We start from the raw sequence: 22,814 nt of genomic DNA, 5'->3' as shown, positions 1-22,814 counted from the left end.
TGCAGTCTGTAAACCACTCATCATCGGCAAGGGGTTTAAGACCTGCTCCCTTTGCCTATCTCTGGGCTGCCTCAGACCCCAGAACCCATGGTCAGTTTTGGGAATGGGCTCACTTTCCATATTTCTGTCTCCACAGAATGTTGGTGGGCAATTTTAACAATAATTTCTCCTAATAACAAATCAGGCTTAATCATGCTGGAAACATATTGCATCCATTCATATTTGTAGATGTCAAACAAGGACCTCTTCTGTTGTTTGAAAAGATGTGTTAATACCCGAAAGTTCCCAAGTATTACCCAAAACATTTTGTGTTCAAGTGATGCTAAACTAATATGGTGTCTACTACATCTCGTTTTGCTCGGCCATTAGAGTGTCAATGTTTTTTTATCCATGCTGTTATAATAGGAAGGGACTAGGGTGAACATTTGGGTTCCATTTGAGACACGTTCAACTGAGTCCAGCCAATACCAATTTTAATTGTTACTAATAGTTGATTTAACAAGACATTTACTGGATCACTGAGTCACGAACAATTTTGGTTTCTTTATCTTAATTGTGGTACCTCTTTTGAATGCATAGTCACAGGTCAGGTTCTGGTGCATGTGTCCAGGAACCATAGTTTCCATTCACCAAGGGGTATTGGACTGTACCTGTGTAGTTCCTGTCTTAACAGGATCATCCCACTGACATGGTAATAGTGAGTAGCTGGAACTTCAGATGGTACCTCTAGGGACCCTCTATTTTAACCCCTAGTGGTTTCCCAGTGGTTTGGTATCCCTGTGGTGTTTATAGGGTGAATTTTAAGTCCCACTTCCCCTTCTCAGGCATACACATTGGTATTTAAAGATTTAAAGATGTGGCTAGTGTTATTATCATACCATGCCATGAGGATCACCGGATCACAGATAGGAATCCATGACTGGTTGTTGAGGAGTGAATTATTCCTTAAATATTGGCTTATGAAGAGGGCTGCATCTTCTCCCATGATTGCTCTAATTATCTGGGCACGAAAAGTTCCCAGAAGCAGGTAAAGACACACCTTATGCTGGAGTCTCATTTTCTGTGGATTAGAATGGTGGTGAATAAGCAGCGCCTCGTGCTCAGGTAATGAGATGTCCTTTTCTGCAAAGAATTCAAACATCATTATTTATGTAAACAGATGAATTTGTGAAGCATGTACCCATTTCAGTTTTTCATTTTGTTCAGTGTGCTATACCCATCGGCTAAGGCGGCCCCTATGGAGTAAAGGCCTATCCACTTTGATTCCAGTGAGTGACCACTTTTTCCGATTTTAAGGTACATGAATTTGTCGCATTTCTCACAGGGCTGCCTTCATTGTCCCTTGTTTCTAAATTTTGTTGTTCTTGTGTTTTATGGCCTGGTTAACCCTATACTGTAGGGTGGTTTTATCTTACTGTACCTGTTTGAGCCATTGAAAATAATCATGCTGCGTTATATTAGAGCTCGTTTCTTCACCCGTAATATTGCTGTTAATGGCCTGAGGACCGAGGCCGATATGGTATATGGAGCTTTTGTTTAATTCCCAAGGTTTGTATCGTTATTGTAAAGATTTCTCCGACAAAGGCTCCCCCATTGTCAGAATCTATTATTTCAGGGGTGCCATATCTATATAGTACCTCATTAAAGAACTTTTTGGCACCACCCTGGTGCTATTATCTTTAGTAGGAAATGCCTCCACCCATCCTGCAAAGGAATCAATTATTACCAATAAGTACTGGAATCCTTCCCTACTCCTTGGCAATTAATCAATAAAATCAATTTAAACCCTGTGCCACGGCCCACGCCTTCACTGGTGCATCATGGGTTGCCAGTGGGGTGGACGAGCCTTGTTCTGAGAGCACCGCACAGAATTTCTCACCCATGTTTTAAAATCAGCTTCCATACACTCCTGTTCTGCTACTTGCTTTAGCCTTCTTAAAGTCCCTTCCACTCCATGCATAAACTGATGGGCTACATTAACTCCTGTCTTTCTATTTTTCCTGGAACTTGGTTAGGGCAGTCTGTAGTGCCATCTGTTGGCTCAGATGTGTCAGCACCAATGTCCCTTTTCTGACCTCTGGTTACAACTGCTATGTCATGCTGTTGGGCTACTGTATCTACCTGATTATTCCAGGTGTTCTCCATACCCGTTTGTCATAACTATAAAGGGAAGGGTAATATCCTTTATGTATGCAGTAAAATCAAATCCTTCCTGGCCAGAGGTACAGAATACCTTGCCTGTAAGGGGTTAATCAGTTCAGTTAACCTAGTTGGCACATGACCAGAAGGACCAATGGGGAAAGAAGATACTTTCAAATGTGTGGGGGGGGGGGAGGGAGGGGAAGATTTTGTTTGTGCTCTTTGTTTTGTTCTCTCTTGGGACAAAGAGAGAGACCAAGCAGGTAATCCAGCACCTACCTAAATGATACATATAAAATTACAAAAATTGTAAGTAATAGCAAGAAAATGCTTTAGATTATCTTTTGCTTTAGGTTGTGAATTTTCCCTATGCTAAGAGGGAGTTTTATTCCTGTTTTTTGTAACTGTAAAGTTAAGCCCAGATGGGAGTCCTCTGTGTTTGAAATCATTTATTACCCTGTAAAGTTACCTTCCATCCTGATTTTGCCAGTGTGATTCTGTTACTTTTTTCTTAATAATAAATTTCTTCTTTTAAAAACCTGATTGGTTTTGAGTGTCCTAAAAACCCAAGGGTCTGGTCTGCGCTCACCTTGTTAACCTATTTGGTTTGTATATTATTCTCAAGCCTCTGCAGGAAAGGGGTTGAAGGAACTTGAGGGGGTATTTTGGGGGGGGGGGATAGGACTTAAAGTGTCTCCTCCCTGTATGTTTGTTTAAATCACTTGGTGGTGGCAACAATACCATCCAAGGACAAGGAAAGGAATTTGTGCCTTGGGAAAGTTTTCACCCTAAGCTGGTGGAATATAAGTTTAGGGGGTCTTTCATGCGGGTCCCCACATCTGTACCCCAGAGTTCAGAGTGGAGAGGGAACTCTGACATCATGACAGTGGTGGGATAAATTTGAACCAGAAGCACAGACCTCAGCATTTTTTTTTTTCATTTGGCTGATTGAAAACCAGGGAGGGTTTTTTTTTTGTTTTGTTTGTTTTTAAGCTGAGATCAGCTGGATTTTTTTCTTCTTTGCCTGGAGGCAGAGTAGCTAAGTCATGCAAGATAATTCACAAGTTTTTTGTTTTTCTTTCTAGCTCTCAGGTTAGACTAGGCTAAACACAGGAAAGCTAGGATGATGGAAAGGGAGATCCAAAAGAAACTAGAATTAACCGGATTTGAAGCTGAGGCCTGGTCTACACTACGCATTTAAACCGATTTTACGCCACACCCATCCACACTAAGAGGCCCTTTATATCGATATAAAGGGCTCTTTAAACCGGTTTCTGTACTCCTCCCTAATGAGAGGAGTAGCGATAATATCGGTATTACCATATCGGATTATGGTTAGTGTGGCCGCAAATCGACGGTATTGGCCTCCGGGCAGTATCCCACAGTGCACCACTGTGACCACTCTGGACAGCAATCAGAACTCAGATGCAGCGGCCAGGTAAACAGGAAAAGCCCCGCGAACTTTTGAATATAATTTCCTGCTTGCCCAGTGTGAAGCTCCAATCTGCATGGGTGGCGATGCAGTCCCAAATCCAAAAAGAGCTCCAACATGGACCGTACGGATGTGATCGCTGTATGGGCATACAAATCTGTTCTATCAGAGCTCCGTTACAGAAGATGAAATTCCAAAGCATTTTTAAAAAATCTCCAGACAGAGGCCACAGCAGGGACTCAGCACACTGCTGCGTGACAAGCATAACGGAAAGCCAAAGAATCAAATGGACTCTCTTGCAGGGAGGGAGGGGGGACTGAGGACTCAAGCTATCCTATAGTTCCTGCATTCTCCGAAAAGCATTTGCATTCTTGGCTGAGCTCCCAATGCCTGTAGGGTTAAACACATTGTCCGGGGTGGTTCAGGGCATAGCTCGTCAATTTACCCCCCACCCACCCCAAGAAGTAAAAGGGGAAAAATAGCCTCTTGACTTTTTTAAATGTCACCCTATGTCTACTGAATGCTGCTGGTAGACGTGATGCTGCAGCAGTGAAATGCAGTATCCTCTTTCCCCCTCCTTGGTCGCAGATGGTGCAATATGACTGATATCCGTCATCATCATCAGCCTTGTGGCAGATGGTACAGTACAGAAGGACTGGTGTCCATCCTCATCATCAGCCCATGAGTGCTCCTGGCTGGACTCCCAGTCATTCCCAGTAGATGGTACAGACAGCTGGTAACCATCTTCATCATAGCAACTGGGGGCTGAGCTCCATCAGCCCCCGCCCTTCATGTGTAAAGAAATGATTCTGTACTGCCTGGACTATCATAGCAGTGGGATGCTGGGCTCCTCTCCCCCACACTGCTTAATGTCCTGTCTGGACTATCGTAGCAGCTGGAGGCTGCCTTCCCCTCATTTTATCTCACTAACAAGTCACTGTTTCTTATTCCTGCCATCTTTATTACTTCATGACACAAATGGGGGGGACACAGCTATGGTAGCCCAGGAAGACTGGGGGAGGAGGGAAGCAACAGGTGGGGTTGTTGCAGGGGCACCCCCTGTGAATGGCATGCAGCTCATCATTTCTGCAGGACCTTTCATGGAGCAGCTGTGCTCTCTGATACACTGGTTCTCTAGTACACTTGCCCCATATTCTAAGCAGGACTGATTCTATTTTTTGATACCATAAAGGAGGGATTGACTCAGGGAGTCATTCCCATTTTTGTCTTTTGCGCCCCCGGCCTATCTCAGCCAGGGGCACCCATGACAGCAGCAGACAGTACAGCACAGAAGGACTGGTAACCGTCATCTCATTGCCAATTTACAATGGCATGGTAGACAGTACAGAATGGCTGATAACCATCTCTGCTATCATGCAAAAGCGAATGAATGCTGCCGTGTAGTGCTGCTGAATCGCCTCTGTCAGCGGCATCTAGTACACATACGGTGACAGTGACAAAAGGCAAAACAGGCTACATGGTTGCCATGCTATGGCGTCTGCCAGGGCAATCCATGGAAAAAGGGCGCGAAATGATTGTCTGCCGTTGCTTTCCCAGAGGAAGGAGTTACTGACTGCATTTACCCAGAACCACCCGCGACAATGATTTTTGACCCATCAGGCACTGGGATCTCAACCCAGAATTCCAAGGGGCGGGGAAGACTGCGGGAACTATGGGATAGCTACGGAATAGCTACCCACAGTGCAATGCTCCAGAAATCGATGCTAGCCTCGGACCATGGACGCACACCACCGAATTAATGTGCTTAGTGTGGCCACGTGCACTCGATTTTATACAGTCTGTTTTTCTAAACTGGTTTATCTAAAATCGGAATAATCCTGTAGTGTAGACGTACCCTGAGAAAAGAAAGGAAGAACATAAAAGAGAAACGACCTTAAAGCACTTGGAGTTGGATGCGGAGGAGGGGAAGAAGCCAAAATGCTTGGAGACAGCCAGGGAGGAGACTGCCCATAAAAGAGCCCTGGAGTTAAATGACAAAGAAATACAGGCCCAGATTGAGGCCTAGATTTCAGCCCAGAAGTGATTATTCTTTTACTTATTTTAAAATGCTAAACCTACTACAAAGTGGTGACCCTAAAAGGTCTGTTACTGCCTTGAACTCATCCCAGATACAGATCTGGCTGATGCATCTCTACCAATGGCCCATTAGGCCATTCCTTTCCGCTATTGAAAAAGGGCGGCTGGCAGGATATGGTTAAATCACACACCATGCTACATTATTATTCTTTATCCTTTATTTTAAATTATACAAAATAAAAACATAAAATCCTACTACTACCGTTGTATCTATTTGTAACACACAGGTTGCCATTCGGGGTCATATATGGCCAAGTTATAACACAGGGCTCTTTAACAGAGAAACAGATAACAAGAATCAGTGGCTGGAAACTAAAGCCTCCACAATTAAAATTAGAAATAAAGCAGACATTTTTAACACTGAGAGTGACTAACTGAAGGAACAAATTCCCAGGGAAGTGGTGGATTCTCTTCATGGCATCAAATTCAGACTGGAGCACTTTCTGAAAGATGCTTTATCCAAATACAAGTTATTGGGCTCAATACAAGTGTAACGGGTTGTAATTATCATGCCTGTGATATGCAAGAGCTCAAACTAGACGATTTAATTGTCTCTTCTGGTCTTAAACTCTATGAGTGAATATTTGATGGAGTTAGGAAAATATTACTTATTAGAAGAATTGTTAGAAATGTACTCCGAGGTACAAGAAGCACTCATACTGTGAGGTTGAACAAATGTCCAAGATGAGATGGCTTTTCAAAGAAAGTATTGAAGAAAGGCAATGTATTTTTTTTCTCAGAAAATCCACTTTGTTTAATTGACATAATGGGTCTCCATAAGTGTGATGATACCATAACTCTGGGTCACATCTATGGTCTTGATCCAACAGTTGATCTGTTCAACTTCAGTATGGGTTTTCCTTCCTATAAAGGATTATCCTATTCTGATAAATGAAGGTGGGGGGTAGCTGCCTTTTATGGACACCAGCCAGCCAGTACCTATACAATCCCTCTAAGTAGCTGGTCTCAAATTGCTCCGGTCGCTGCCAGCATTTAGGCGGAGGGAGCTGGGGCAAGGGAGCACGGGGAGGGCCGCCTGCAGCAAATAAGGGAGGGGTGGCAATCATCTTAGGCGCCTGAAGCCTGGGAGGTGGGACAAGTGAAGCAGCCATGGCCTGCTCGGGGAAGAGGCGGGGCAGGGGTGAGCTGGCCCGGGGAGGGTGCCTGAGGGCGGAGGATGGGGGATGTGGAGCTGCTGCAGGCGGTGCGCCTCAGGGCGGAGGGGGGGAGCTGCCGCGGAGGGGGGCACCTCAGGGCGGGGGAACGGGGAAGGGCGCAAGGTGGAAGTTTAGCCTACGGCGCGAAACATTCTTGCACCGGCCCTGCTCAAGATTCCCTGAGGGATCCCAACCCCCAGTTTGAGAACCCATGATCTATAAGTACCTACATGTGGAATAAATATTTAATAATGGGCTCTTCAGTCTAGAAGACAATGGTATAATGTGACCCATTGGCTGGAAGTTGAAGCTAGACAAATTCAGATTGTGAACATTTTAAACAATGAGAGTAATTAACCATCGGAACAATTTAACTAGGATAGTGGTGGATTCACCATCACCGACAATTTTTAACTCAAGATTTGATATTTTTGTCTAAAACATCTGCTCTAGGGATTAGTTCAAGGAAGTTCTCTGGCCTGTGCTATACAAAAGGTCAGAATAGATGATCACAGGGATCCCTTCTGACCTTGTAATCTATTCATCTGTCATCCTTGATTACAGCCATAATGACAGGCCTGGGACCATGACTCTGTAGTGATGTAGAAGCCAAACATGGATCCTTCATAAAGTAAGGAAAAAAAGGAAATCTCTACTTATTCAAAATAAGTCTGAAGGATACCACAATTTATTGCAATCCCCATTACAGATGTTATACAGTGCTACTTTTCCTGTCGATCAGCTGGGAGAGCTACTAGTGCAATCATTAAGCCAAACAATCAGTCTGACCCAGGGACAGTCAGGGGACTTCAGTTAAAAAAAAAGAAATAATGAAAGCCCATGTAGTTTTTTTTCTGAAGATCCATTTTGCTTAATTGACACAATGAGTTTCCATAAGTATGGTGACACCAAAACTTTGGATCACAGTTGTAGCCCTCATCCAAGATCTTATCTGCTACTCTTTTAAGCATGTGAGTACTCAATTGAAGTCAGTAAGATGACTCATAAGATGAGAATCAAGCATGTGCTTAAGTGCTTGGTGATAATGGGGTCTATATAATTTAAAAGATTTTCCCCTATGTAACTGCCACCCCTGAAATATCTCTCTCATCTGAAATTCATTATGGGTTTTCTTTCCTACACAGGATTATTCTGTGACTCAGATTTGGCTCTCATTCACATATTATCAACAGCACTACCTTCAGAGATTGTGTGGAGTGACGCCTGTGTAGCTCCATTCAATCCTCAAGTGTTGTAAAACGGAGCAAAATCAACCGAGCTTTGCTCGTTAACACTATTTATTTGACGCAGATAGGCTGGTTCATTCAGTTGGGAATCTGGCCTGTTGACTTGGTTGAAACAAGCCTTATTTCCACTAGCTCTGGATCTGTCTCATTGACTGTGATGGTGCTATGCTAATTTACACCTGACGGAGAGCTGCCCCATCGACTTTACAGGACCAACGGAGAAGACACTACTCAAAGTTCTCAGAAGTACTATGTTCAAAAAGAAATGCATTGATAGAAAAAATGCTTTCTCCTGGACAATTCAGTAAAACATACATTGGGACCTAAGATCTAAAGGAATTTTGCCAACTTAACGTGGAAAGTTTATTCATACTGATTTAGGTGACTCCCAATTACCTTCTCCTTTGAGGCCTTGTTTGAGAGTTAACTTTTGTCCAGATTCACAAGGGATTCAAGATCTCCCAACAGAAGGCTGCTATATATGAAGATGAAGAGTCATAATTCAGTCTCTGCGTTTTAATTACAACTTGATCCATTGTATTGGAGGATTGAATGAGAGGTGAGAATATTCTTCTTGCTTGCTTGCTTGCTTGCTTTCTTTCTCATAATTCGTCTTTCTAAATGAAGCTTTCTGATCTTTTTAGGCTGACATTTCAAAGTTTCTAAGAGACCTTGTGAAATTCAGTGAGTTGAATGATTAATTCATTTTTACTCTTTGGAAAACTGAGCTAAATTTAATTTCTGTGTATTTTTTTTGTTATTTTGCTAAAAGTTCTTTTTAGGAATACACATTTCCACCACTTGTTTATGAATATAGGACCAAATGTTGATCTCAGTTTGACCAATAGAAATCTGATGTAAATTCACATACATCAGGAAAGCTCCTCTGTATTTAATTGTAGCTGAGACTAAAATTAATGGAGATATAATATTATAACACTGAACTGAGATGTGGAAGATTGACTACTTATTGTCTGTTCCATCAAAAGTATGCAACTGAATTTGAAATGTAACACAATGGGTGACTTTAAAAACAAAACAAACAAATAAACAAAAACTCTAATATGCCTAGAGGTCCTGGAAGCGCCTTCACTGGAGGTTTTCAAAAAGAGGCTGGAGCCATCTGTCTTGGATGGTTTAGACACAACAAATGCTGCATTTTGCCGGGGGGGGGGAGGCTAAATGACCCTCCTAACCCTACGATTCTATGATTCTATGATTCGAAATGACTCTAATATGATCTCATGATTAGTTAGTTTTGTTGGTTTAAAACATTTTTATAATTCAGTAACTTCATTGACTTCAAAGGAGATACTCCTGATTTACTCCAGGAGGAGTAAGAAGAAAATCAGCAAAAGCAATAAACTAGTAATAAGACAAGAGACATTTGAACACAGTAAATGGAGACTTAACAGTAATGCAATAGGGAGGACTTGTCAATGATGCAAATATCATTCCCAATAATAAAGCAACACACACACACACACACAGATATATATTGGAGAGCACTAGCCCCCACCCCTTTACACAAATTTTATACCAATGTAATTCCAGTGAATGGAGAATCATCCCCATTGACGGAAATGGAGTTATGCCTAATTTACATTAGCATGAGTTAAATTGGAATCAAGTCCTTACTTTTGTGCATCCTGATTTCACCTAAACATATATATTATGTTATGTTTTTGTATTTCTTGAATATTGTATGCATGATATGAACTGAAACCATCCTATATTGCAACAGATATAATTTGCAAAGTGGAATCTTGGTTATTAATAAGACTATTGGTGTATGAATGATGTTTAAGATCATATTGTGAACTCCTATCACATGCAGTTTTTGTAAACAGCCCAAATTACTTCATGAACCTGTATTTGAGCACATCAAGTGTGTTATGTTGGGAGAATATGGATTCAGTAGCTGAGACAGATTATTGTTATAATATTTTTTAATGTAGTTTAGTTAGTTTATATGCTCTGTTAAGTGTTTACAAGACAAGAGATATATCTGTCTATCCCCATACAACCCATCTAATCTAATCTATCTATCTATCTATCCAATACACACACACATCCCTCAATGCTTTAGTTGACATATTGCTGTAGGTTTTATAGGGTTACCCGTGTTAGTCTGTAGCAGCAAAAACAGCTAGGAGTCCTTGTGGCACCTTAGAGACTAACACATTTATGTTTTTTGTATTTTTTCTATATTGTATGTGTGATATATACTGAAACCATCCTATATCCAGAAGTGGGTTATAGCCCACAAAAGCTTATGCCCGAATAAATTTGTTAGTCTCTAATGGGCCACAAGGACTCCTTGTTTTTTTTTTCATATTGCTGTAGTTTCTGATGCAATACCTGACCAAGACTTTAATCTTTGTTGCTATAGAAGGAACACTCAAGCAATGGAACATAGTAACCACACCAGAGTGACCGAGTTCATCATGCAGGGGCTCTTTGACCATCCTCACCACCAGGGGCTGTTCTTTGGGCTATTCCTGTGCATTTATATAGCTGTCATCATGGGCAATTTCCTGATCATTGTGGCTATTGGCATCCACCCACCTCTTCACACTCCCATGTACTTCTTCATCACCAATTTAGCCCTGGTTGACATTTTGTGCACTTCCTCGATTGTACCTAAAATGCTGGAAAACCTGATGCAGGAGAAGAAAACCATCTCCTTTGGAGGCTGCATCACCCAGCTCTTTGTCTTTACATCGTCAATGGCGACGGAGCTTCTGCTGCTCACTGTCATGTCATATGACCGATATGTAGCCATTTGCCACCCTTTGCATTATGTAAAACTCATGAGAAAGGAAATTTGTATCCATTTAGCAGTCAGTGTCTGGGCTGTTGGTACCATCAATTCACTTATAAATGTATTGCTTGTGCTGCGCCTGGATTATTGCAGGCCCAACCTAATCAAGCATTTCTTCTGTGAGTTCCCAACAATACTGGCGCTGTCCTGCAGCTCCACCTACCTCAACGAAATCATGATGTTCATGGCTGACATCTTCCTGGCCATGGGGAACTTCCTTCTGACTACCGTGTCCTATAGCTTCATTATCATCACCATCCTGAAAATCCAGAGCTCCAAAGGGAAGCAGAGAGCCTTCTCCACCTGCTCCTCCCACCTGCTTGTGGTCACCTTGTACTACTCCACCATAATCTATACCTACATCAAGCCGACCTCCAGTAACTCACTGGATAAAAACAAGAAGGTAGCCATAATGTACACCCTAGTCACTCCCACCCTGAACCCAGTGATCTACAGTCTGCGCAATAAGGAGGTCAAAGTGGCCATGAAGAGAATCCTTCCATTCAGCACAAAAAAGTAATTTTTCCAAGTGTGAACCTGATTATCACCTGCCTTGATTCTTTTAAGCCAGGTGCACAGGTGGCGTAAATTGTTGCAAAACTGTGAACTTCATTAGACATAAATTTGCACTATAGTCCATTCACGTGACTAGAACTACAATGATTTACACCAGGTGGGAATGTGATGCATTGACTGCAGTGGGGCTATGGTGATTTACATTAGCTGGGGATCAGGCCCCGTGGAATATACTAGTCACACTAGCTAGGCTGTCATGTTAGGTTAGAATTTTAAAGGTATTTAGATACCCAGTGGGATTTTCAAAAGCACCTACACATTGATTTCAGGGCATGTTAGGTACTCCAGGAAAACCCTTTAGGTGCTGAAATACTGACAAAAATCTGGCTCATTGTGGAGCACATTATGGAAAATGCAGTTTCATAGAATAACAATAATCCATTCTCTGCCTCCATGAGTAAATATGATAAAAATATCAAACTGACTTTTTCTCCTATTTCCTTAGCAGACATTAAACATCAGAAAACTCTCAAACACTGCAGGTCTCCAGTCCATGTGTCATGGACTCAGATCAGAGATTTTAATACACGGATTTCTTTCATCTAATTTTTTTTTTCAAAAGACAAGTTGTGTTACTAAGGTATTGTCTCAATCCCAACAATGTATAAAATATTAATCAAACCACTGCTCACTGTTACAACAGTAAAAAAATTGACTGAGGTCATGGGTTTCATGTACATTTACTGCTACTGACTTACTATAACATCCATCATTGAATTTCTTTTTTAATTTTTATTAAAGTCCCAGAAAAAGAAACATACAAACAAAAACAGTTCAGATATATTTAAAATAATGTATTAAAGAAGGATTTCATTGAAACAATTTCCCTTATTCTCTTTCCTTTTAGATATATAGAGACTTTCATATGCAAAACCTCTTTTTAGAGGTGCTGGGGAATTTTTACTACAATAAGCAAAGTCTGAATGAGCTCTCCCCTGAGCTGGAGGAAAAAGGCTTCAGGACCAGACTGTGTTTACATGAACACCCCCTAGTCTGCCTAGGGATCCAGCAGATAGAGCTGTGTTGCCAAAGTGGTCGATGTTGGCTGGTGTTGGGTTAAAAATCACTTTAGTATTGAATGCAGGGTTCAGTAAATGTTGTTATTCTGATTGTACAAATAAAGGGAAGCAGAACTGCGATTAGCCTGTCCAGATTGAGGGGGTCACAACTCAGATGTTAGACAAAGCCCTTATTGAACAGCTATTTTTTACATCAATACAGCTCCAGCAGCTAAGTACTATAATAAAGCCATGTTCATATAGTACAAGAGCTAAAAAAAAAGATATCTATCTTCCATTTTTATTAAGAGATTAAAACTTTTAATAATAACGTATAGAAATTGACTAGTTTTTCAAGAGAAAGACACCCCTCTTCAAAATATCTGTCTCTGTGGATAAATGTAAAGTAATGCACATTGGAAAAAATAACCCCAACTATACATACAACATGATGGGGGCTAATTTAGCTACAACGAGTCAGGAAAAAGATCTTGGAGTTATCGTGGATAGTTCTCTGAAGATGTCCACGCAGTGTGCAGAGGCGGTCAAAAAAGCAAACAGGATGTTAGGAATCATTAAAAAGGGGATAGAGAATAGGACTGAGAATATATTATTGCCCTTATATAAATCCATGGTACGCCCACATCTCGAATACTGTGTACAGATGTGGTCTCCTCACCTCAAAAAAGATATTCTAGCACTAGAAAAGGTTCAGAAAAGAGCAACTAAAATGATTAGGGGTTTAGAGAGGGTCCCATATGAGGAAAGATTAAAGAGGCTAGGACTCTTCAGTTTGGAAAAGAGAAGACTAAGGGGGGACATGATAGAGGTATATAAAATCATGAGTGATGTTGAGAAAGTGGATAAGGAAAAGTTATTTACTTATTCCCATAATACAAGAACTAGGGGTCACCAAATGAAATTAATAGGCAGCAGGTTTAAAACAAATAAAAGGAAGTTCTTCTTCACGCAGCGCACAGTCAACTTGTGGAACTCCTTACCTGAGGAGGTTGTGAAGGCTAGGACTATAACAATGTTTAAAAGGGGACTGGATAAATTCATGGTGGCTAAGTCCATAAATGGCTATTAGCCAGGATGGGTAAGAATGGTGTCCCTAGCCTCTGTTCGTCAGAGGATGGAGATGGATGGCAGGAGAGAGATCACTTGATCATTGCCTGTTAGGTTCACTCCCTCAGGGGCACCTGGCATTGGCCACTGTCGGTAGACAGATACTGGGCTAGATGGACCTCAGGTCTGACCCGGTACGGCCTTTCTTATGTTCTTATGTTCTTATGTTCTCTCCTGACCAGGATTTTTCCTGGCTGCAAAAGGCCCTGACTATCCCTTGTTATTCCCAGCAAAGCCTTAAAAGGCCTGTAAATGCCCATAGTCATAATTTGCACACAGCCCTTTCTAAGCAGGCACATTTATTGTTCAGGTGAAATAATTACAGAGGAAACTTCTTAAAACAATAAAAGAACCTACACAGATGCAAATGAGCCAACCCGTGATCACCCCACATTCAACCTCAAGGTCTGGTATGAGTCAGTCCTTCATACTCCATCTAGGGGGTTTTCTGTGATAACAAGTTCATAGCAGTTTTAGCTCAGAAAAAGAACCTGTATGCATAGGTCAGTCTTTCCTTTATACAGGGTGGGCCTTTGATCTTCAGATTCTGGGAAGAGGTAATCAGCAGGGAATGGTCATTTCCTCAGGGAGTAGCTTCAAAAGGCTGGGGGTTTGCACAACCAGAGGCAGAAATTTGCAGTCACCTCCCCCTAGAGATTCCCCAGGCCAATCATTTGACACTGTTTGTTCAAAAGTCCATTCTTGTCCCTTGAGGTTCATAATACTTCCCGAAACTCACAACAATCCATCACCTTTGCATTTAATGCAATGGATGCCAAAGAGACTTAAACACAATGTAATCAGGTTTTTCAAGGATATTGCAGGAAATTGACATTTCTATCACCCTTATGTAGGAGCAGTACAATGCTGTGGTCGGGGAGCTGCCCATCACATCATCTAAGCCGGAAGAGAAGGAGGGATAGAACAGGAAGGACTGTGCTTGGGCTCAGTTCCTTCCAAACCTCAGACTCCCAGAAGGAGTGAGATCAGACAACGATCTTTTTATTAAAACTCTCGAGTGCTTTTAAGAATAAAGTGAGTCTGTGTGGCAGGGTGGGACTGACCCTGAGGCACCACGTGCTGGTCATCCAGGGAATTAGCATCTCCAGACTCTGCAGGCTGGTGTCCCACCGTCCCGCTGGGCCCAAGTCACTCAGTCCGGGGTGCTTCCCCCTGGCAGTACCCTCACAGATCTGGTTCTCTCCTCCCTGGTGACCCCCCTCCGCCCATCCCCACCTTTCCTCAGTGGCTACTGCCAGTCATCATCTATCCCCCGCTCCCTGGGGCCGACTGCAGTCTGTAAACCACTCATCATCGGCAAGGGGTTTAAGACCTGCTGCCTTTGGCTATCTCTGGGCTGCCTCAGACCCCAGAACCCATGGGAATGGGCTCACTTTCCATATTTCTGTCTCCACAGAATGTTGGTGAGCAATTTTAACAATAATTTCTCCTAATAACAAATCAGGCTTAATCATGCTGGCAACATATTGCATCCATTCATATTTGTAGGTGTCAAACAAGGACCTCTTCTGTTGTTTGAAAAGATGTGTTAATACTCGAAAGTTCCCAGGTATTACCCAAAACATTTTGTCTTCAAGTGATGCTAAACTAAGAATTTGCATCTCAGGACATCCTATGGCCAAGGCAGTTTTATTTCCTAATTCTATTTGTTGTTTATACAGCAGCCAGGAAGTGGTGTTCAGCTACCGCCACATATTCCATATTGTTTTTTGGTTTCCCAGACCTATTTGTACCAAGTCCACACTTGTATCTGCCTGCTGGTGAATGAGACTATCTTGCAGTTGGGACAAGGAACTAATTCCCAATTAGCTCCAGGTCCACAGTATTCATAATTCTGCTCCAAAAGCAACTGCTCCTAATATGGTGTCTACTACATCTCGTTTTGCTTGGCCATTAGAGTGTCAATGTGTTTTTATCCAGCCTTATCTCCTTCCCAGGCATACACATTGGTATTTCCTAAAGATTTAAAGAAGTGGCTAGTGTTATTATCATACCATGCCATGAGGATCACCGGATCACAGATAGGAACCATGACTGGTTGGTGGGGAGTGAATTATTCCTTAAATATTGGCTTATGAAGAGGGCTGTGTCTTCTCCCATGATTGCTCTAATTATCTGGGCATGAAAAGTTCCCAGAAGCAGGTAAAGACAAACCTTACACTGGAGTCTCATTTTCTGTGGATTAGAATGGTGGTGGTTAAGCAGCGCCTCGTGCTCAGGTTCTGAGATGTCCTTTTCTGCAAAGAATTCAAACATCATTATTTATGTAAAGAGATGAATTTGTGAAGCATGTACCCATTTCAGTTTTTCATTTTGTTCAGTGTGCTATACCAATCGGCTAAGGCGGTCCACTGTGGAGTAAGGGCCTATCCACTTTGATACCAGTGAGTGACCACTTTTCCCCATTTTAAGGTACATGAATTGGTCGCGTTTCTCACAGGGCTGCCTTCATGGGCCTTTGTTTCTGAATTTTGTTTTTCATGTGTTTGATGGACTGGTTAACCCTATGCTGTAGGGTGGTTTTATGATACTGTACCTGTTTGAGCCATTGAAAATAATAACGCTGGGTTATATTAGAGCTCTTTTCTTCACCCATAATATTGCTGTTAATGGCCTGAGGTCCAAGGCCGATATGGTATATAGAGCTTTTGTTTAATTCCCAAGGTTTGTATCGTTATTGTAAAGATTTCTCCGACAAAGGCTCCCCCATTGTCAGAATTTATTATTTCAGGTGTGCCATATCTATATAGTACCTCATTAAAGAACTTTTTGGCACCACCCTGGTGCTATTATCTTTAGTAGGAAATGCCTCCACCCATCCTGCAAAGGAATCAATTATTACCAATAAGTACTGGAATCCTTCCCTACTCCTTGGCAATTAATCAATAAAATCAATTTAAACCCTGTGCCACGGCCCACGCCTTCATTGGTGCATCATGGGTTGCAAGTGGGGTGGACGAGCCTTGTCCAGAGAGCACCGCACAGAATTTCTAACCCATGTTTTAAAATCAGCTTCCATACACTCCCGTTCTGCTACTTGCTTTAGCCTTCTTAAAGTCCCTTCCACTCCATGCATAAACTGATGGGCTACATTAACTCCTGTCTTTCTATTTTTCCTGGAACTTGGTTAGGGCAGTCTGTAGTGCCATCTGTTGGTTCAGATGTGTCAGAACCAATGTCCCTTTTCTGACCTCTGGTTACAACTGCTATGTCATGCTGTTGGGCTACTGTATCTACCTGATTATTCCAGGTGTTCACCATACCCGTTTATCATAACTATAAAGGGAAGGGTAATATCCTTTATGTATGCAGTAACATCAAATCCTTCCTGGCTAGAGGTACAGAATACCTTGCCTGTAAGGGGTTAATCAGTTCAGTTAACCTAGTTAGCACCTGACCAGAAGGACCAATGGGAAAAGAAGATACTTTCAAATGTGTGTGGGGGGGAGGGCGGGAAGATTTTGTTTGTGCTCTTTGTTTTGTTCCCTCTTGGGACAAAGAGAGAGACCAAGCAGGTAATCCAGCTTGACTTTGCAAGTGTGATTCTGTTACTTTTTTCTTAATAATAAATTTCTTCTTTAAAAAACCTGTTTGGTTTTGAGTGTCCTAAAAACCCAAGGGTCTGGGCTGCACTCACCTTGTTAACCTATTTGGTTTGTATATTTTTCTCAAGCCTCTGCAGGAAAGGGGTTGAAGGAGCTTGGGGAGGTATTTTTTGGGGGATAGGGCTTCAAGTGTCTCCTTCCTGTATGTTTGTTTAAATCACTTGGTGGTGGCAACAATACCATCCAAGGACAAGGAAAGGAATTTGTGCCTTAGGAAAGTTTTTACCCTAAGCTGGTGGAATATAAGTTTAGGGGGTCTTTCATGCGAGTCCCCACATCTGTACCCCAGAGTTCAGAGTGGGGAGGGAAACCGGACATGGTGACAGTAGTGGGATAAATTTGAACTAGAAGCACAGACCTCAGGATTTTAAAAACAATTTTTTTTCTTTTGGCTGATTGAAAACCAGGGAGGGTTTTTTGTTTTTTTGTTTTTTTTTGTTTTTAAGCTGAGATCAGCTGGATTTTTTTCTTCTTTGCCTGGAGGCAGAGTAGTTAAGTCATTGAAGGGAATTCACAAGTTTTTTGTTTTTCTTTCTAGCTCTCAGGTTAGGCTAGGCTAAACACAGGAAAGCTAGGATGATGGAAAGGGAGATCCAAAAGAAACTAGAATTAACCAGATTGGAAGCTGAGAAAAGAAAGGAAAAACATAAAAGAGAAATGACCTTAAAGCACTTGGAGTTGGATGCGGAGAAGAGGAAGAAGGCAAAATGCTTGAAGACAGCCAGGGAGGAGACTGTCCATAAAAGAGCCCTGGAGTTAAATGACAAAGAAATACAGGCCCAGATTGAAGCCTAGATTTCAGCCCAGAAGTGATTATTCTTTTACTTATTTTAAAATGCTAAACCTACTACAAAGTGGTGACCCTAAAAGGTCTGTTACTGCCTTGAACTCATCCCAGATACAGATCTGGCTGATGCATCTCTACCAATGGCCCATTAGGCCATTCCTTTCTGCTATTGAAAAAGGGTGGCTGGCAGGATATGGTTAAATCACACACCATGCTACATTATTATTCTTTATCCTTTATTTTCAATTATACAAAATACAAACATAAAATCCTACTACTACTGTTGTGTCTATTTGAAACACACAGGTTGCCATTCGGGGTCATATATGACCAAGTTATAACACAGGGCTCTTTAACAGAGAAACAGATAATAAGAATCAATGGCTGGAAACTAAAGCCACCACAATTAAAATTAGAAATAAAGCAGAGATTTTTAACACTGAGAGTGACTAACTGACGGAACAAATTCTCAGGGAAGTGGTGGATTCTCTTCATGGCATCAAATTCAGACTGGAGCACTTTCTGAAAGATGCTTTATCCAAATACAAGTTATTGGGCTCAATACAAGTGTAACTGGTTGAAATTATCATGCCTGTGATAAGCAAGAGCGCAAACTAGCTCATTTAATTGTCCCTTCTGGACTTAAACTCTATGAGTGAATATTTGATGGAGTTAGAAAAATATTACTTATTAGAAGAATTGTTAGAAATGTACATTCTGGTCACCGAGGTACAAGAAACACTGTGAGGTTGAACAAATGTCCAAGACGAGATGGCTTTTCAAAGAAAGTATTGAAGAAAGGCAATGTCTTTTTTTCCTCAGAAAATCCACTTTGTGTAATTGACATAATGGGTCTCCATAAGTGTGATGATACCATAACTCTGGGTCACATCTATGGTCTTGATCCAACAGTTGATCTGTTCAATTTCAGTATGGGTTTTCCTTCCTATACAGAATTATCCTATTCTGATAAATGAAGTGGGGGGTAGCTGCCTTTTATGGACACCAGCCAGACAGTAGCTATACAATCCTTCTTAGTAGCTGGTCTCAAATTGCTCTACCTGTAAAGGGATCTTCGGCCGCCCCGGAGGCTGCCAGCATTTAGGCGGAGGGAGCTGGGGCAGGGGAGCGCGGGGAGGGCCGCCTGCAGCAAGTAAAGGAGGGGTGGCAATCATCTTAGGCGCCTGAAGCCTGGGAGGCAGGACAAGTGAAGCAGCTACATTGTGGTTGGGGAAGAGGCGGGGCAGGAGTGAGCTCAGGGTGAAGGAGGGGGGAGAGGGAGCTGCTGCAGGCGGTGCTCCTCAGGGCGGAGGCGGGGAGCTGCCATGGAGGGTGGCACCTCAGGGCGGGAGGACGGGGAAGGGCGCAAGGTGGAAGTTTAGCCTACGGCGCGAAACATCCTTGCACCGGCCCTGCTCAAGATTCCCTGAGGGATCCCAACCCCCAGTTTGAGGACCCATAATCTATAAGTACCTACATGTGGAATAAATATTTAATAATGGGCTTTTCAGTCTAGAAGACAATGGTATAATGTGACCCATTGGCTGGAAGTTGAAGCTAGACAAATTCAGATTGTGAACATTTTAAACAATGAGAGTAATTAACCATCGGAACAATTTACCTAGGATTGTGGTGGATTCACCATCACCAACAATTTTGAACTCAAGATTTGATATTTTTGTCTAAAACATCTTCTCTAGGGATTAGTTCAAGGAAGTTCTCTGGCCTGTGCTATTCAAAAGGTCAGAGTAGATGATCACAGGGATCCCTTCAGACCTTGTAATCTATTCATCTATAATCCTTGATTACAGCCATAATGACAGGCCTGGGACCATGACTCTGTAGTGATGTAGAAGCCAAGCATGGATCCTTCATAAAGTAAGGATAAAAAGGAAATCTTTACTTATTCAAAATAAGTCTGAAGGATACCACAATTTATTGTAATCCTCATTACAAATGCTATACAGTATTACCTTTTCCTGTCGATCGGCTGGGACAACTACTAGTGCAATCATTAAGCCAAACAATCAGTCTGACCCAGGGACACTCAGGGGACTTCAGTTAAAAAAAAAAGAAAGAATGAAAGTCCATGTAGTTTTTTTTCCTGAAGATCCATTTCGCTTAATTGACACAATGGGTTTCCATAAGTATGGTGACACCAAAACTTTGGATCACAGCTGTAGCCGTGATCCAAGACCTTATCTGCTTCACTTTTAAGCATGTGAGTACTCGATGGAAGTCTATAAGATGACTCATAAGATGAGAATCAAGCATGTGCTTAAGTGCTTGGTGGTAATGGGGTCTATATAATTTAAAAGATTTTCCCCTATGTAACTGCCACCCCTGAAATATCTCTCTCATCTGAAATTCAATATGGGTTTTCTTTCCTACATAGCATTATTCTGTGACTAAGATTTTGCTCTCATTCACATATTATCAACAGCACTACCTTCAGAGATTGTGTGGAGTGACACCTGTGTAGCTCCATTCAATCCTCAAGTGTTGTAAAACAGAGCAAAATCAACCAAGCTTTGCTCGCTAACACTATTTATTTTGATGCAGATAGGCTGGTTCATTCAGTTGGGAATGTGGCCTGTTGACTTTGTTGAAACAAGCCTTATTTCCACTAGCTCTGGATCTGTCTCATTGACAGTGATGGAGCTATGCTGATTTACACCTGATGGAGAGCTGCCCCATCGACTGTACAGGACCAACGGAGAAGACACTACTCAAAGATCTCAGAAGTTGGCCTGATAATTATTTTAGTGAAGACATCGAATCATTGAAGATTAGGGTTGGAAGGGACCTCAGGAGGTCATCTAGTCCATCCCCCTGCTCAAAGCAGGACCAATTCCCAACTAAATCTTCTCAGCCAGGGCTTTGTCAAGCCTGACCTTACAAACCTCTAAGGAAGGAGATTCCACCACCTCCCTAGGTAACCCATTCCAGTGCTTCAACACCCTCCTAGTGAAAAAGTTTTTCCTAATATCCAACCTAAACCTCCCCCACTGCAACTTGAGACCATTTTTCCTTGTAGTGTAGAGGCATTTAACACAGAGAGTGAACTCAGATGATTCAGGACTAAGGATCACTGATAGTAGAAATCTGAGTGTGAAATCCAGACCCCATTGAAGCCAAGGTCAGTCTTCCCATTAACTCCCATTAATGGGGCCGGGATTTCACGCTGAGATTTTATCCACTGACCTTCACTGATTAATATGGAATCCATCTCTATTGGTAGCACTATGTTCAGAAAGAAATGCATTGATAGAAAAAAATGCTTTCTCCTGGACAATTCAGTAGAACAGACATTTGAATCTAAGATCTAAAGGAATTTTGCCAACTTAATGTGGAAAGTTTATTCATACTGATTTAGGTGACTCCCATTTACCTTCTCCTTTGAGGCCTTGTTTGAGAGTTAACTTTTGTCCAGATTCACAAGGGATTCAAGATCTCCCAACAGAAGGCTACTATATATAAAGATGAATGAGTCATAATTCAGTCTCTGCATTAAAATTACAACTTGATCCATTGTATTGGAGGATTTAATGAAAGGTGAGAATATTCTTCTTGCTTGCTTGCTTTCTTCCTTTCTCATAATTCGTCTTTCTAAATGAAGTTTTCTGACCTCTTTAGGCTGGCATTTCAAAGTTTCTAAGAGACCTTGAGAAATTCAGTGAGTTGATGATTAATTCATTTACACTCATTGTAAAATTGAGCTAAATTTAATTTCTGGTTTTTTTTTTGTTATTTGGCTAAAAGTTCTTTGCAGGAATACACATTTCCACCACTTGTTTATGAATATAGGACCAAATGCTGATCTCACTTTGACCGATAGAAATCTGATGTAAATTCACACACATCAGGAAAGCTCCTCGGTATTTAATTGTAGCTGAGATTAAGTTAATAGAGATATATTATAACACTGATCTGAGGTGGAAGATTGACTACTTATAGTTTGTGCCCTCGATAATATGCAATTGAATTTGAAATGTAACACAATGAGTGACTTAAAAAACAAACAAACAAAAACTCAAATATGCCTAGAGGTCATAGATGCGCCTTCACTGAAGGTTGCCAAAAAGAGGCTGGAGGCATCTGTCTTGGATAGTTTAGACACAACTAATCCTGCATCTTGCCTGGAGGTCGACTAAATGTCCCCTCTAACCGTACGGTTCTATGATTCTATGATTCAAAATGACTCTAATATGATCTCATGATTAGTTAGTTTTGTTGCCCTGAGGCTCTTCTGGTTTTCATCACTTTTACAATTCGGTAACTTCATTGACTTCAAAGGAGATTCTCCTGATTTACTCCAGGAGGAGTGAGAGGAAAATCAGCAGAAGCAATAAACTAGTAATAAAACAAGAGACATCTGAACACAGTAAATGGAGACTAAACAGTAATGCAGTAGGGTGGACTTGTCAATCATGCAAATACTATTCCTAATAATAAAGCAACACACACACACACACACACACACACACACACACATATTGGAGAGCACTAGTCCCCACTCCTTTACACAAGTTTTATACCAGTGTAATTCCAATGAATGGAGAATCATCCCCATTGATGGCAATTTACACTAGCATGAGTTAAAGTGGAATCAAGTACTTTTGTGCATCCTGATTTCACCTAATCATATGTATTATTATGTTATGGGTTTTTTTAATATTGTATGCGTGATATGAACTGAAACCATCCTATATTACAACAGATATAATTTGTGAAATTAGTTTGCAAAGTGGAATCTTGGTTATTAATAATACTATTGGTGTATGAAGGATGTTTAAGATCATA

The 22,814-nt window shown here is 41.5% G+C and overlaps 1 protein-coding gene across 1 annotated transcript; it reads left to right on the top strand.

Annotated features, from left to right (window-relative positions):
* The first annotated feature begins 10,480 nt into the window (after nucleotides 1-10,480).
* On the top strand, nucleotides 10,481-11,416 carry LOC123347381 (olfactory receptor 13A1-like). Its single transcript, XM_044984795.1, has one exon. The coding sequence runs from the start codon at nucleotides 10,481-10,483 to the stop codon at nucleotides 11,414-11,416; it is 936 nt and encodes a 311-aa protein (XP_044840730.1).
* Nucleotides 11,417-22,814: the final 11,398 nt, after the last annotated feature.

This window comes from Mauremys mutica, chromosome 13 (assembly GCF_020497125.1).
Source record: "Mauremys mutica isolate MM-2020 ecotype Southern chromosome 13, ASM2049712v1, whole genome shotgun sequence".
In the NCBI taxonomy this organism is placed as follows: domain Eukaryota; kingdom Metazoa; phylum Chordata; order Testudines; family Geoemydidae; genus Mauremys; species Mauremys mutica.
The sequence above is the reverse complement of the archived record's forward strand: the minus strand, read 5'-3'. Positions and strand labels throughout refer to the sequence as shown.